The sequence below is a fragment of the Corvus kubaryi genome, unplaced genomic scaffold, assembly GCF_017639235.1.
Source record: "Corvus kubaryi isolate FWS band 111438036 unplaced genomic scaffold, C.kubaryi_AGA036_p1.0 133, whole genome shotgun sequence".
In the NCBI taxonomy this organism is placed as follows: Eukaryota; Metazoa; Chordata; class Aves; order Passeriformes; family Corvidae; genus Corvus; species Corvus kubaryi.
Genome location: NW_024580667.1, coordinates 12,566,544 through 12,581,596, shown reverse-complemented (window position 1 = coordinate 12,581,596; position 15,053 = coordinate 12,566,544). Strand labels below are relative to the sequence as shown.

At 37.3% G+C, this 15,053-nt stretch overlaps 1 protein-coding gene across 7 annotated transcripts in view; it reads left to right on the top strand.

Annotated features, from left to right (window-relative positions):
• CDKL5 (cyclin dependent kinase like 5) overlaps positions 1-15,053 on the top strand; it is a 130,678-nt gene that overhangs the window by 95,885 nt on the left and 19,740 nt on the right. For all 7 annotated transcript variants that reach the window (XR_006017570.1, XM_042037017.1, XM_042037008.1 and 4 more), the window contains 4 exons: positions 4,204-4,364; positions 6,628-7,654; positions 11,019-11,124; positions 13,151-13,274. Coding sequence is in view for 6 of the 7 variants with exons in the window: in XM_042037017.1 (XP_041892951.1) it covers positions 4,204-4,364; positions 6,628-7,654; positions 11,019-11,124; positions 13,151-13,274 (1,418 nt within the window). In the remaining variant the exon portion in view is untranslated. The remainder of the gene's footprint in view (positions 1-4,203; positions 4,365-6,627; positions 7,655-11,018; positions 11,125-13,150; positions 13,275-15,053) is intronic.

Below are 15,053 nucleotides of genomic sequence, written 5' to 3'. Positions count from 1 at the left end.
ATGTAAGTGACTTTTTACCTTTATTTCTTAATGTAATGCATCTTAGAAGGACTTGGGAACTCCCTTTTGAAGTACTTTGATACTGCCATTGTTTGTCATAAGGCTTGGTATTTCCTAGGAATCAGGAAAACATCCCTTGCAAATGCCAGGAGAGTCTGTTCAATTTTAACTGATTTGATAAACAATATGTAGCCCAGACAAAGCATCATCACCATCCTGTGCAGGGCTGTGCATTCACACTGACACACATGCAGAGGCACTGGCTGCTGGAGTGTGAGCTCTCAACCCATCATATTTAGATACATCCACAAAGTGTTTGGGCTAACCTGAGTTGTTGGGTAAGCGTGAGGATGTGGACAGTTGTCAAAGACAAAGCTGACACACGGCAGTTTTGGGTTTTTATCCAAACTCTTAATCTGCTTGCTGTCACCTCTATACAGTGTGTATGTTAGGTTACTCTTCAGTCTTGTTTTGGAACAAGTCAGCTAGTTACACATGGCCAAACTAGGATATGGTCCTGAGATTTCTTATGGGGAATCAGAAGAATCAGGAGAAGCTCATTCCCCTCCAAAACATTGTGCTGTGCGTTTGTGCAGTGTCCCTGGGTATGGAACACGTATTGTTGTCCTTACTACTGTACTATAGAAACACTCCCATGGTAAGTGGCAGTACAACCCTCACATCAATTCATCCCCAGTAAGCTGAAGAAAGAAGTCATAGTATCCAAAATTTGGTTTAGAATCACAGACCCACCCAAGAATTAAAGGCAATATGGGACGCACATGAAGTGTGGATATGGCTAATCAACTCTGAATGAATTGTATGATCCCAAACCCATCTGCACCAGTTGTCTTGGAAAACAAAGATATCTGCTTTGGGATATACTTGGGTGTTTACTTGCTTTTAGTAGTATTGTTGTAGCCAGCAGAAATCCACCAAATTTGCTCTACTCTTCTTCAACACAACGAATTCAAATCACTTTGATCTCCTTGCCTTATGAAGAAAGTCAACATAGCTTTTAGCTTGGTTTCAAGGAGTCTGCAAGATTAGATACCCCAGGGAATATAATTACTTGTTTTGGCACTATACTTTCTCCTCTATTTTCTAATTCACGGGAACTTTTTTCGTAGTTAGCCGTAGCTCAAGCTCTACTAGCATATATTGCAGAATGGCAATTTCAAGATCAGTGTTAAGACCATTGTTACATGTACTGGGGCAGGGTTTGTTTTCATTTTATCCTAGATTTTATTTTATATCTCAGTGTCTTTTAGGTTCTTATGATGTGAATTAAAAATTTCAAAGTTATGAAATTAAGCACTTGAATTTCAGGGAAACATAGGCTTCCAAATAATTTCATTCTTTTCATCTTTTCTGTCCGTGTTTCTGCCTACAAGGTGAGAAAGGTCAGGAATTCTGTAGAGGGGATATTTTGTGTTTGACCTGCATTACTTAATTCAGGAGTTGGAACCTTGTTAAACAATGAGCAGAAGCCTACAAGAAGAGAATGGAAGAGACTTGTGGTTAAGTTGCATGTTGCAAATGCTGCACATACTTTGTTGTGTGCCTGTCTCTTCTGCAGACAATGGACAGTCTGACACATGTCCACACTTGTGCTCCTCATTATCTGCATTCCCAGGGACCTCAGGTCTGATTACTAGGTTACTGAACAGCCCACGCTTCAATTTATGCCAGCTGAAGAAGTGAGTTATTAATATATATCTATTTAGAGAGCATTTCTGGACTAGATTAATGAAGAGGCACCCATTTGACCTTGTTGCTTTGTTGTTGCTCCAGTCCTCCACTCTCTTTCACAAGTCATGCTGGTTTGCAAGCATTAGGGAGCTGGGAACTGGTTTTGCGTGTTATGACTTGGGAAAAAAAGACATTGAGACGCTCTTTTTATGTCATCTGTCATTCAGCTGTCTCTGCCATTCAGCACCAGAGCATCTGTTTGCTAAAGAGAATACTTACAGAACCCCTTCTTTTTTCCCTTGGTGTTCTTCACTTGCCTTGGCTGGACTTTGGCCTTCTGAAATGGCCTAACCTTTGTGCTAATACACTTCTTTTATGGTCCACCTTTGTATCCTGTCCTTCACTCTAGTTCTCACACACTCCTGTTTTGCATTTTGTTCATTAAGAAGCTCCCTGTTTAGCCAACCTCAACCTATGAAAAAATTTTTGGTCTTCTATACAGTAAGATGCTTTGTTCCTGGACTCTCAAGAAATTTTCTTTAAAAATCAAATGGCTGTCCTGGACATCTTTCCTTTGATGGCAGTTTTTCAGGAGATTCTGCCCAGTAATTCCATATATAAAATGGAATTTGCTCTCCTGAAGTTGTGGGTCCTATCTCTGATATTTATCTTCCCACCTATTCTTTCAGTCCTAACTGTAATCATGTTGCTATAGCTCACAGTGTCTTCTCTGATCAAACTTCTCACCACTACTTTACTGTTGTTGAGCAGCAGTTCAGGTAAACTGAAATCCTCCCTTTCACTAATTGGCCTCTCCAGCAGCTGTACTAGGAAAGTTCCACCACTATAGTCTAGAAATCTCCTGGAACATGTACACAGACTGGATGTCAGGATAGCTGAAGTCTGCTGTGAGGATGAGGATCTGTGACCAGGAGACTTTTTCTTCTTGTTGTAGAGAGTTTTCATCATCTTCATGCTCTTCAATGCGTTGTTGGTAACAAACGCCCACCTTAACATCCCAAATGTTGCTTTCCCTTCTAATCCTGACCTAGAAATTGTCAATGGATAAGCTTTTTATTCCATGCTGACATTTGATACAATCCAGGAACTCAGTTATATGGAGTGTTAATCTTCTCCCTCTCCATCCCTTTCGAGACCAGCTGTATCCATCAGTGACCATGCCTCAGCCATGAGCCCTGTCCCACTACTTCTCTGTGATTCCAGGCAGGTTCCCAGCCTTGTAATTCCCTATGGACTTGCAGTTCTCCTTGCTTGTCATCCAGCCTATGTAAGTTAGTGTACAGGCACTTGAGGGAAGCCTCTGGACATCTCTTCTGAGGGGGAACGTAGGAATCACACGTGGCCTTCTCGTGTTTGTTTGGCCTTTTGAGCCACTGTAGTGATGAGCACCAGAAAAAAAGGGGGAAAATCGAAGTTCCTCATTTAGTACAGTTTGTCACTTGAGAAGGGAAGATACTGCATACTGTATGACCAAACTGCATAGGAGTTTGATTTGCCACTTGTTTTGTTCCCTGAGCATTTTCCATTTTGAAGTGCAGGGATCCTGTGAAGGGAAAACCAGTTTGTGGTCAAGTGGCTGAATATGGTGTTAATGTATTGTGTGTGTACGTGTGTATGCACGGGCATAGATACTCATAGACTTCTCTCTTAAACATACACAACCCTTAGGAAATAGCTATTCATTTTACTTAAAAGCCATTCAAACTTTTAACCTTGCTGACAGTCATGCATGTTTGAATATTCCAACATAAGCTTTGTATTGTTCTTTCCCCGCAAGAAACCTTTCAAACTTCCCAAAATACCCAAACTCCTGTTTTCAATTTTGTGATTAAATATTTTCTGCATGTCAGGAAATGTCTTTGTTTAGAATCACAACAGATCTAACAGAATTCCAAGGCAAGTGTTATTGTGAATGCATTGTAAACGATTTAGAGAATTCTTTAAAAATTCTCGAATGCGTGGATTTGAAGCCTATAAGCTAAACCCAGAACTCTTACATTTGTGTATTTTTAAAAATACTAACTTTAAAATATGTTTGGTTTTGTATAAGAATGTTCCCATATAGTTGGTTTGTTTGTTTGTAAAGCCTGTTTCATTGTAGCATTTTATTACTGGTAAATTGAATATTTTTAATTCAAAGAAATGTTGTAAGGTATATCCTGAAAAGTATGTTTAAAATACATCTATTTAAAACATATATAGATATATAAAAAACATATTTTAAAAGTTTCAGATATCTTTGTATTTTAAACATACTATCATATATGTGTACATAACATATACATATAACACACATATGTGTTTGTTTCATATGTAGTTTAATGCACCATTAAATTATTCTTGCAGTTACATATAATCCCAGAAACTCTGGAGATTAAAAAATTATCCCAATAATATTCTTTGTTTTGTTGGGGTTTGTTTTTTGGGGTTTTTTTTTGCTAACGTAAATACAGATACTAACACTTAAACTTTGGGATTTATTTTTCAAAGAACCTACTGAAGTTAGATCCAGCAGACAGATATTTGACAGAACAATGTTTGAACCACCCTTCATTTCAAACCCAAAGACTCTTGGATCGCTGTGGAAGTTCACCTTCACGGTCAGCTAAGAGAAAACCTTACCATGCAGACACCAACACTTTATCCAACAGGTAAATGTAGTCTTGTCACTGTTACCACTGACATTTGCTCTGCCAGTGAGTGAGTTGTTATCATGCTCACATGCAACATCATCTACAAGAAAAGTGGTTGTTTGACAGCTTAGGCACACTGAGACATGTTGTATGCTGTTCTGTGTTGCCTCACTGAATAAAGGAAGCAGACACAGTATTTACAGCTACACAAGCTGAAATTTTTGCTAACTTTCTGCATCAGGCTGAGTGCTTCTTGGAAAAAAACCAAACCAAAGACAATGTTGAAGCCATTTCTGCATATAACAAAGAAAAATAATTGGCTGATCCACCTTAAAAAAATGCTAGCCTTTTTCTTGAACAATAGGAATTTTGTGGCTTGGAAGATGCCCAAGATTCCAAAGGAATGCTCTTTTCTTTGGAATGCTACCATTTCTGTTTATGTACAAATCTGTTCAAGATTTCGGTATTTAAAAGTTTAAAGTTCACACAGATTTTTAGCAGCTGAATGTCCTGAAAACTGTGCAGATTGATCACATTCCAAATTGGAGATGAACAGAATTTTGTCTGCAGTTGCAGTTATGGATAAGTCTAGTCTATTTGACCTCAAAGCAGGATGTGTTTGCTCAGTGGCTCCCTTGCTGGATCCACGCAGCTTGATAGAAGCCAATGAGTTTCAGTACCTCAGTGAACCAGGTTTACTGGTGGATAAAATACTTCAGTACAAAAAGCCTCATGTTATTGCTCTGACAAAAGCATTCATAAAAGGTCACCCTCTGAAGTATGCAGAATATTGTGATGTTCTATATGCAGGCTTTTAATCCTGACCATGTTTTTCTTTAGCTCTTCCTGTGAGATTGAAAAAATTGCTCCTCTATTTTAAGACTGGGGATGATGACATTCACAATCTATACTTTTTCAAAGATAGACACCAAAGGTTTTCACTGCCCTTATATATGCTTAGGGTAGAAGTTTTACCATTAGACATGTGGCATCAGAAGGAAAAACCTACATCCGCTGGAAACTTGTCTAAAAGGCTTGCCTAGTAAAAATACTAGGTTACTCATGTCTCTAAGTTTTTAAAGAATATACTTCCTGTTAACTAAAAAGATATTTTAAACTGGCATTAAAATTGCTAAAGTTTTAGAAACTGTAATGAAATAGACGATTAGATCACTGGAAGTGGTTGCTACAAAAATCCTAGGTATAAAAATGCCTAGCATTATCCAGTTATAATTAACTGAAAGGTCAACAAAGGCATAGTGAGCGCTCACTTCAACCCTCAGTAATATATCTGAGTTACATCATGGATTCACTACAGAAATAATTTAATTGCTCATAGCCTGCCTAGGTCCATCAAGGCAAACAAGTACAGCTGCAGCACTGCTCAGTCTTGGCTAGTTTGCAGTGCCAGCCTAAGTCCAGAAGCAGAACTGGTTTATTGCCAGAAAACCTGAGAAAATAAATCCTGCTCTAAAAAATTCAGGCTCAGTGTTTGCAGAAGCAGCTCATATCTCAGTCCTGTAATACCAAACCAGAAGAGCTGGAAAGTAGAGTGGAGGTTAAGAACACCACCAAGTAGCTTTGCACCAAATCACTGGTTGCAGAGCTTTTCAGGTGCAGCTTTGGAATGAGTTAGTGTGCCAGAAACTGGGATAGTGCCAAGTTCCACAAAAGCTGGGTTCCTGTGGTAGACCTGGTTTGGGGTTTGGTGTTACAGGGCTTACTCAGGCTCACTCCATCTGAACAATAACCTCTTTTTCCCTGGTTTCCTCTCCCCTCCCCCTCCAAACCAGGAATACATTAGATAGCCTGGAGCATTGATTGTATCAGGGTTTTTTGACAGTGCTGACATATTTGATTGTTCTACCTTCCTTTGATATGCCAGGTGTATTTAAGATTTTTTCAATTGATATACAGCTAATTTTCTTAATGTAATGCTTAACTTACTGATGTACTCACATAGTACGCACATACATGCAGAAATGTGGAAATATATGTTGGAGTTTCTGTGATTGGGTTTGATATCTTGAGGGTTTTTGTCAGCAAAACCATTAACCAAAGCTGGGTTTGCCATCAGATTATAATCAGAAACAATGTACGAATGCTTGCAAATCTGTTATTTTAGTGGAGCTTCTGGTGCCTCAGTTGGCAATATTTGATCTTACTGCAGTTAAATTTTGTGGGTTTAAATGGCAACTGAAATGAGTGTACTTTTTTGAAGTTATTAATACAAGAATAAGTAATCTGGTATATTAATGCTTCTTTATGCATTTTAATATAGAAATCAAGCCAGCAAAAGTTCTGCTTTGCAGTCACACCACAGATCAAACAGCAAGGATATGCAGACGCTAGGGGCTGGTGGGCCGAGAGAAGAGGGGCTTCCAGCAAATGAAAGCTTTTTAAATGGAAACCTTCCTGGACCTGCACCTAGTCCAATGCATGCAAAAAAACCAAGCAACACACCTGGATCTGGCAACAAGGATATAACAAATAATAACATGCCACATCTTCTCAGCCCAAAGGAACCAAAGGGAAAAACAGAGTTTGATTTTAATGTGGACACCAAAAGTTCTGATGGTTCGGGCACAAAGTACCTGAAGTCTAACACCAGATCTCAGCAGAACCGGCACTCCTTTATGGAAACTTCTCAAAGCAAAACTGGGACGCTGCAGCCCAGCGACAAGCACAGTCGCCACAGCTACATCGATACCATCCCACAGTCTTCTAAGAGTCCCTCCTATCGGACAAAGTCCAAGAGCCATGGAGTTCTGACAGACTCAAAATCTGTGGGCAACCTTTCTGAAGCCAGGGCCCAAGCTGCAGAGCCAAACACCAGTAGGTATTTTCCATCCAGCTGTATGGACTTGAATTCTCCTACCAGTCCAAGTGCTCCCCGGCACAGTGATAACAGAACTATGCTCAGTCCATCCGCAAGGAATAACCGCAGCGAGGGTACCCTGGACACCCGAAGACCATCAACAAGACACTCCAAAACAATGGAGGAATTAAAACTGCCAGATCACATGGATGGAAGCCATTCCCACTCTCTATCTGCTCCACATGAATCTTTTTCCTATGGTCTAGGTTATACCAGTCCTTTTTCTTCACAGCAGCGCCCTCATAGACACTCTATGTATGTGAGCCGGGACAGAGTGAGGTCAAAGGGCTCAGAGGGTGGCTTAAGCATAGGGCAAGGGATGGCAGCCAGAGCAAACAGCCTGCAACTGTTATCTCCACAGGTGCAGCATAAGTCACTCACAAGGTCTGTTGGCTCATCACGAGAAGACTGTACGGAAGATTCTAATAGGGTTAGTCCAAAATATTGCCTCTTATGGAAGGTTTACCTTCCTCTTCTTAATTCATGTGGGGGCAGTGGCCTGCTTTCTGTGTTCTCTTTGTTTCTTTGAAGTTATTTATTTGTCCTGTAAGGCATGGGGATGTTGTTGGGGGCTTTTTTTTCAGAAGGGCTGAATATTTCAAGGTACTTTTAAAAACTGGACTATGAATACCATTATCTTAAATGTGAGAACAGAAAAATTGTCTCTAAAGTTAAATATTCATTAGTTGTTTTTAGTCCTTGGTTACATTGTCTGATGTCATTTTTACTGTATCATTTTGCTTAATTATCTTTCTCATTTGTGTTTTTATTTAGCTTTTCTTGTATGTATTTCTGTTACGAATGCTAATGTTAATTTTTGAAGCCAGTGTTTCATGGAGTTATAGCAGGACATTATTGCTGAAATACCATAATTTACAAGAGAAATATCAAAGCTTGCAAGATTTCTTCAGATTGTAGTGGCCACTGGTAAATTGACTCCTCGCAGTGGTTACTGTCAGTGGATGCCTGGTTGTGTTCTTCTGTGAGCATTAATTAAGGAGTAGAGGACAGGCTGGTCCTGGTGTTGATTTACATTCCTTACGTAACACTTCTGAATTATCATCTCATGTTTTACACATCAGATATGTAAAGATGACTGTATTTTAGCTTTAAATTCCTCTATTAACAAAATGGTGCAGAGACAAATACAATAAAGGAGTGTTTGTTTCTCTATGCCTACACCTGGGATAGACTGACTTCTAAGGAGAGAACATCTAGTTCAGATTTGTTGACAAATTGAAGTCAAAGAGCTGCAAATAATATTTAAGGTCCAAAGATTATGGTTTACTCTGAGAAACTAAAATACTTTTCCTACTTAGTAGTTCATCTAAGAAATACGTGTAGCTGACTAAGAAATACGTGTAGCTGACCTAATGTGGTACAAGTATCATAAAAAGAAGAGTTTCAGGTAGTGGTTGTCTCCTCAGTCCAGTAGATAAAAAAGATATGTTTTTTCATATGTAGACATCTCCTCCATTCAAGAGTATGTGTATTCAAACATGAGGAAATAACAGAAGTGCAGTGGAATAATAATTTTTAAAAAGCTACCTGGTAGGCATTACAGTGCCTCCATTTCAAACCCAGTTTTTTTCTGTGTACTTATTTTTCTGTCTCTCATTTCAGTCGAATTAAGTGTTATTTATTCTTCAGGATATTATTTGGAAGGGCAATAATGTCAACATTTCAGTTTTTGATAATAAAAGCTCATGCTACATTGTAATCTTCAGTTAATTTTCTGCATTATGCAGCAGATAGTAATTTGAAGTAATTTTAATTTTATTTCCTACTATTTAGAGGCCAGTTGTTTTTATTGGATCATTCTTTGTCTTTGAAAATTGCTTGACAAATTTTTATTTTAGTTAGAAAAATCAGTGTGCATCTTCATGCTTATGATTTTGTTCATTTTCGTTTGCTTTGGAAAGTCTATTCATTCAAGATAAAGAACTTGCCTTTATCTCTTATGGTCAGTATTTTTAAAACTTCAGCCTTCACTTAAAGCTTTTAAATCTGTATTTCAACCATTAGAAGTGTGAAAGGAAAATGACTCGTCTGAAATGGATGCTAAGTGTGTAAATTCACAGAGCTTTTATTTGTTTTTACTGCTTTCAGTAAAAAAATCAAAATTGTCAATCTCCTTATGCCTCATAAAGGCATTTTCACAAAGAAGTCATTCTTTGGCTACTTCCTATCCTACCTTTTTTTCCCCCTTTTCTGCTTTAGGCATTAGGAGTCAGAAAATTTCACTTCCCTCAGGATTAGTAAACTAAAAGCCCATGAATAATATGTGTTCTCATAGATTCTTCACTGTTTTCATATTTATTTTTTCTGATCAGTTTTCCTGGTTTTCTTTCTCTGCTCATATTTCGTGAAGTTTCCTCATTTCCATGTTTTTAGTTTCTCACTGATTTTCTTTTTAGCTCTACCAAGTCTTTTTAAAGAAAAACATTCTTTGTTTGCCACGCTTTAAATCATATTTTAAAAGAAAAGAATCAAGAAAAAACTCCCATCCAGTCTTAGTTTTAGGGCTTTTCAAGTCTCAACACAACAGGTTTTTTTTAAGGGTTTTTTTTACATTTAAACTAAATGTACACAAAAAGGGTTAAGCAGAAGAAAATCAAATACAATTTGCCAGTACTGTCTTGTGTTTGAAATTTAACTGCTGATTATAAGAGGTATCTAATACAAGTAGTAATTTAATCAAATGCTTTAGCATCTGGTAAATTTTAGAAGAATCCAACTGGGATTTGAACTATTGTTTTAGCTGCAGTTATGGTCTTTGTTTCAAAGTTTGTTTTCTCTGAGACAGTGAGACCAGATCTTCATCCACAAAAGGCAAAGTAGATTTTGCGAATCACTCATGCGGTGAATTGAAATCCCAGTTTTTAATTTTGGCTAGGTTTTTTTGTGGCTTTGGTTTTTAACCTTTGTCCTTCTTGAACATTCTAGATTTCAATTCATACAGGGGTATGAATTCAGTAGAATTTCAGGAGTTTCCTGTAGGGTCTTGTAGAGAGCATTAAATTTCATGTGCTCAGTCCATACTGGGGGAAAAATTGCAGCTTCTGATTAATTTAAGAGAGTGGGGTTGTGTCATATTTGGTGGCAAATTATGTGCATAAGGATGTTTTTAAAGGCTCACCTAAACTTTTACTTGAAGTACTTCCAGGAAGTACTGTTTTCAGGAAAACAGAATAAATTAGAGGTAATTATATGCTTTTTGCTATCCTGACTGAAGTACTTTGCCTATAGATTTCTTAGTTCAGAGACTTTCTCTTATTTTGCATACAATAGATTTTTTGACTGTTGGTACCTCTAGGTAATGATGTTAAGAGATAAGAGATGATAAGAGATCATAGTCCTTTGGTGTTGCAATTATCACAAATGAGATGCATTTCCTGCCTGCTTTTTAAAGTTTGCCAGTAGCAAAGTGACCAGATTCCATCAGAAGTTAATTTAACAAGCCTCCAGTAAAAGATTCCTCCAGAGATGTTACAGCTGGATTTCATTCACGTTGAAAATCTGAGGGCCTGAATCAGACTCAAGTCTTTAAAATTACAACTTAGAAGCAAACTTTTGTTAATGCCATTCCTGTCATTTTGGAAAGAAGTAAGCAAGCAGCACAACCAAGTAATTATTGATTATGTAGACCGTGATTTGATATTGACAGTCATTAATAATTTGAAAGGAAAATTGTATGCTGAATTTTGGAGTTTTCTTGCTTATGCATGTTGGTTAGAAACTGCAAATCAGTTTACAGTCTTTCATTTTAAATAGTTTATTGTTCTTTTGTTTAGGGTGGAGCATATCATGATCCACATGCAGAAGATGGAGCATCTACTAAGGAAAATCGAATTCTGTATAATGACCCTGTTCCGAGAAGAGTTGGCAGCTTTTACAGAGGTAATTTCGTGGTGGATCTTTCTAATTTAATCAAGAATTTTAGCTTCGAGTATAAATTAAGTAGTAGAAATGGATACGGAGAATTAACATGAACAACTACAACATTTTTTTGGAAAAAGTATCATTACTCCACTTTCAGAGGTTGAGTTTACCAGCTAGACTGTTGCAGAACCTGCATTGGTACCATATTGTTTATTTGTAAATGATAGCTCACGTTAATTGAGAAGTATATCCACTGTGCTACCTTGTACAGCAGGATATAATTTACCAGGGTGAAATTAACAAAATAAACTAATATTACCAAAGTAAGCAGTCAATTAATATTGTTAATTTTTATTTTCAATTCATGTAAAGACTCTATCTAAACACCTATGCACTTGTAGCACATTGACATACTGATCTGTTTCAGATACTGTGTTGCATGGAAGTGTAATGCTAGCTTTTCATGGCTTGAAACCTATGGCATTTCTTTTGTTAAGATTTACTAAAGATCAGCATTTCCTACAAGCAAGAGCACACTTACATAATTCCAGTTCAGAATAAATAATAAAACATGTCTGTGTATGGACACACACAAATAGATACTGTTCTGTAATGGCACAGATGATGATTTCTGAGCAGCTGTCTCATGGCTAAACCTGGGTAGTTGTTTTGAAAAAGATGACAAGAGGCTAATTACTGTCCTGCAAGTGTTAGGAGGCTTGTGGGGCTCCCCTGAACCTTAAGAAGTCCCAATCAGCTGAAATTCGATTATGAGTCACCTAATAACCTTAAGTGGAGTCACAAATCTCCCTCTGATCCCCTCAGGTTGGTCGGTTGGCTGATGACCTGATTTAGACACGTTAAAATCTGACAATCCTTGCAAGCGTCCCACTGCAATTTTAAAACCTGGGAGCAGAATTGGAGCTTGCACTGTTTTGAGCGATGCTTTTGAATGTAAGTTTTTGTTGCAAACACAACAGAGAATCCTTAAGAATTGTCAATCCTGAATTGCTTTCATTCATCCCTAAAAAGCTCCTAAAATTGGACGTGGATTATCCTTTTTTTTTATACATAGTGAAACAAAAGTTCCAAAGAAGAATGACTTTGTGTAAGTCATGTGCTACAGAAACTGTAGGTCTGGGATTTATTCAATTCCTTATTATGAACTAGAGGGTTTTTCCTCTTCAGCTGTATCTGTCAAGCAAATATATTTTAGATGGACTTAGTTATTGCTTTTGGAAGATGATATTGTATTTTAAATAATACATTGATAATAGTATATGTAAAACTGGTGATAATAGTATATGCAAGTTACTGTGAAAAAGGTAAATTCTTATTTGTATCATTTTTAACCTTTGTATTAAATCAGTATTTATTAGCATATACTTTTGTACTACAGCTTGAACAAAAACTTAAAGATTCTGTTTTATAGATTGTATAATGTGATGCTGCATTAATGTTCCAACTGACCAAGGGTCTGGTCAATTTTTAATCCAGTGCAGGTATTTCTAGTGATATTCGTAATTCTAATAAATTTACATTCTAAGTCTGTATGTAGTTGTGTGTTTCCAAAGCCACAGTATGTCTGTTTGAAAAATACATCATATCCAATTTTGGTATTTTAATTTTTAGTGGATAATCTCCTAGTAACATTGAAAATCCAATTCTTTTTTTTCCAAAATGGGTACTACTTTTTTTAAGGTCTAAAGTGAACACAAAGTGTAAACTATAGTATTTCATGTCTTTAGTAATTCAGTATTCCAACCTCTTACTCTCTTTCCTGTTTTTAAATATCAATCACACTTACAGCTCCCTACAAATAGAAGTGTTCTCAAATCTAGTAACAACTTAGCCAAGTTCTGATGATGGTCTCAGTTTACAACCAATATAACCCTACAAGGATCATAAAATGTCAGCTTTTTTTTCAATTGTACACAAAGTCTTCACTGTCTTGTTACTGTAAGAGGTAGAGAGGAAGCAGAGAAGCAGGAGCTGGGATTTTTGGCAGAGCTCGGTGGCCATTGTTTGCTGTTTCTCTGTTCAGTTCCATCTCCGCGTCCAGAGAGTACCTACATAGAAAACAATGTGTCAAACAGAGCCTCGGTGTTACCAGCAGACAGCACCACGGTGACAAACCACTCCAAGAGACAAACCACCTTTGATACCTGGTGAGTTGTAATTTGCACACACGTGTAGAGAATGGCCAGAAAAAAAAGTGGTTTTAAGAGGAGGAAAAAAGCCTCACGCTTTTCTTGAGATTTGCAATTGTCCATGTGCTTTGTTGCTTCCTTCAACTATACTGGCATAGCATGGCATGTTTTCTATCCCCTTTTGAGCAGCAAGAAATACTTCATTGCACCCATAACATGAATGCATTAAAGTTTATATACTTTTGTCCAGTCCTTCACAATTTTTTTCCCCGCTATTAGTCTTCAGTTAAAGATAGTACAGAGTGCTTGTGTGTGTGTAGTATGTATAGCAATTTGTGGATTACAGAAGCATGGATTGTCAGACAAGTGGAAAAAATATCAAAATGCATGTTTACATATATAAAATAGGACTACATTAATGAAGAATATTTTCACCCTACAATGGGGACCGCTGCTCTTTTTGTTTACACACAGAAGGAAATGAATACATTCTATGGGAAAATGGACTAAGCAACATCTTAATGGTGTATATTGATTTTAAAAGATTAAAAGCATCACATGGCTCCATTACATAACATAGAGTACTTAACTTTAATTATGCTAGTAAAATGACAGCATATACATAGCTTTGCAGGACTTAAAGGGAATTACCTTAATTTTGTTTCTCTGAGAGCTGTTTGGCTCTAAAATACTCTTATACTTTGTTAAATCACAGCAAAGCACATTGAATAAAAATAAGCAGATGGAGCTTCAAAGGATTGGTGGGAGGAATGGACTGCATACATTTGCATGGTTAAACTATGCTTTGTACCACTGTTTGAAACACTTCTCTCCGAAAGGGCCATAAGGTCATGAAATCTAAAGAAGTGTTTCAGTGGTTTGTTGACTTCATGTGTTTTCACATAAATAGCCAGTGAATTATGTGCTTAAAAGAGAAAGGGGGGTGGTGGGTGGTGGACAGTTGGTATTTCAGTTTGTGTTCAGGTTTTATACCTATGTCAGTAATAGAAGATGTTTACTCCAGAACCCTTCTCACCTGCTCTGATTCACTAGAGTCTGCTTCCTGTCCTTCAGTAGCTCCACCTACATCCATTTTCTGGAAGTTAGCTGAGGAAACCGGTCATTTATGTAAAAAGGTGGTACTTATGTTGTGGCTTATGTGGCTAAAGAAGGTATTTATTCCTACTGTTGAACCCTTTTACATATTTTGCTTTCCTTCATATCTGGATCTTTCTATCTTGCATATAACATAAGACAACTGAAATCTTGTTCTGCTTTATATATCATTCAGCAATATGTTGTCTTGACTGCAAAGAAATGTAATGTTATTTTAACTCTGAACTTTAAAAATCTCATATGTTATTAGAGCTGGTTGGGAATTTTTTTTATGAAGTATGCTTTTTGTTTATAATGCCAAATTACCAAACCCAGAACTTCTCAAAGGAACTGGCTGATATCCACTAACCCTTTTTTGTGAAGATTCTTCAGCTCCAGGATGGAATTGCCAGTCAAAACCAGAGATACTCTCAAAATAACAAATATTTTGAAGGCAGCATTATTTTTTAGAATGTGAACTTGAGTGCAGGGTCTTTGTTACTTAAACCAGGGGCTTGAACCAAGATCTTAGATCAAACAAGTGAATGCCCGAAACCAGAAGTTAGAGGTTATTCTGGAGCACATTGTCTGGTTCCCTCAATACATTCTCTTGAAGCTGTTTCATCTTGTTGAAACAGTGAAAGGACCACAGAGGTGCTGAACATGGCCTAGTGAGAAAGGCCCTTCATTAACTTTGAGACA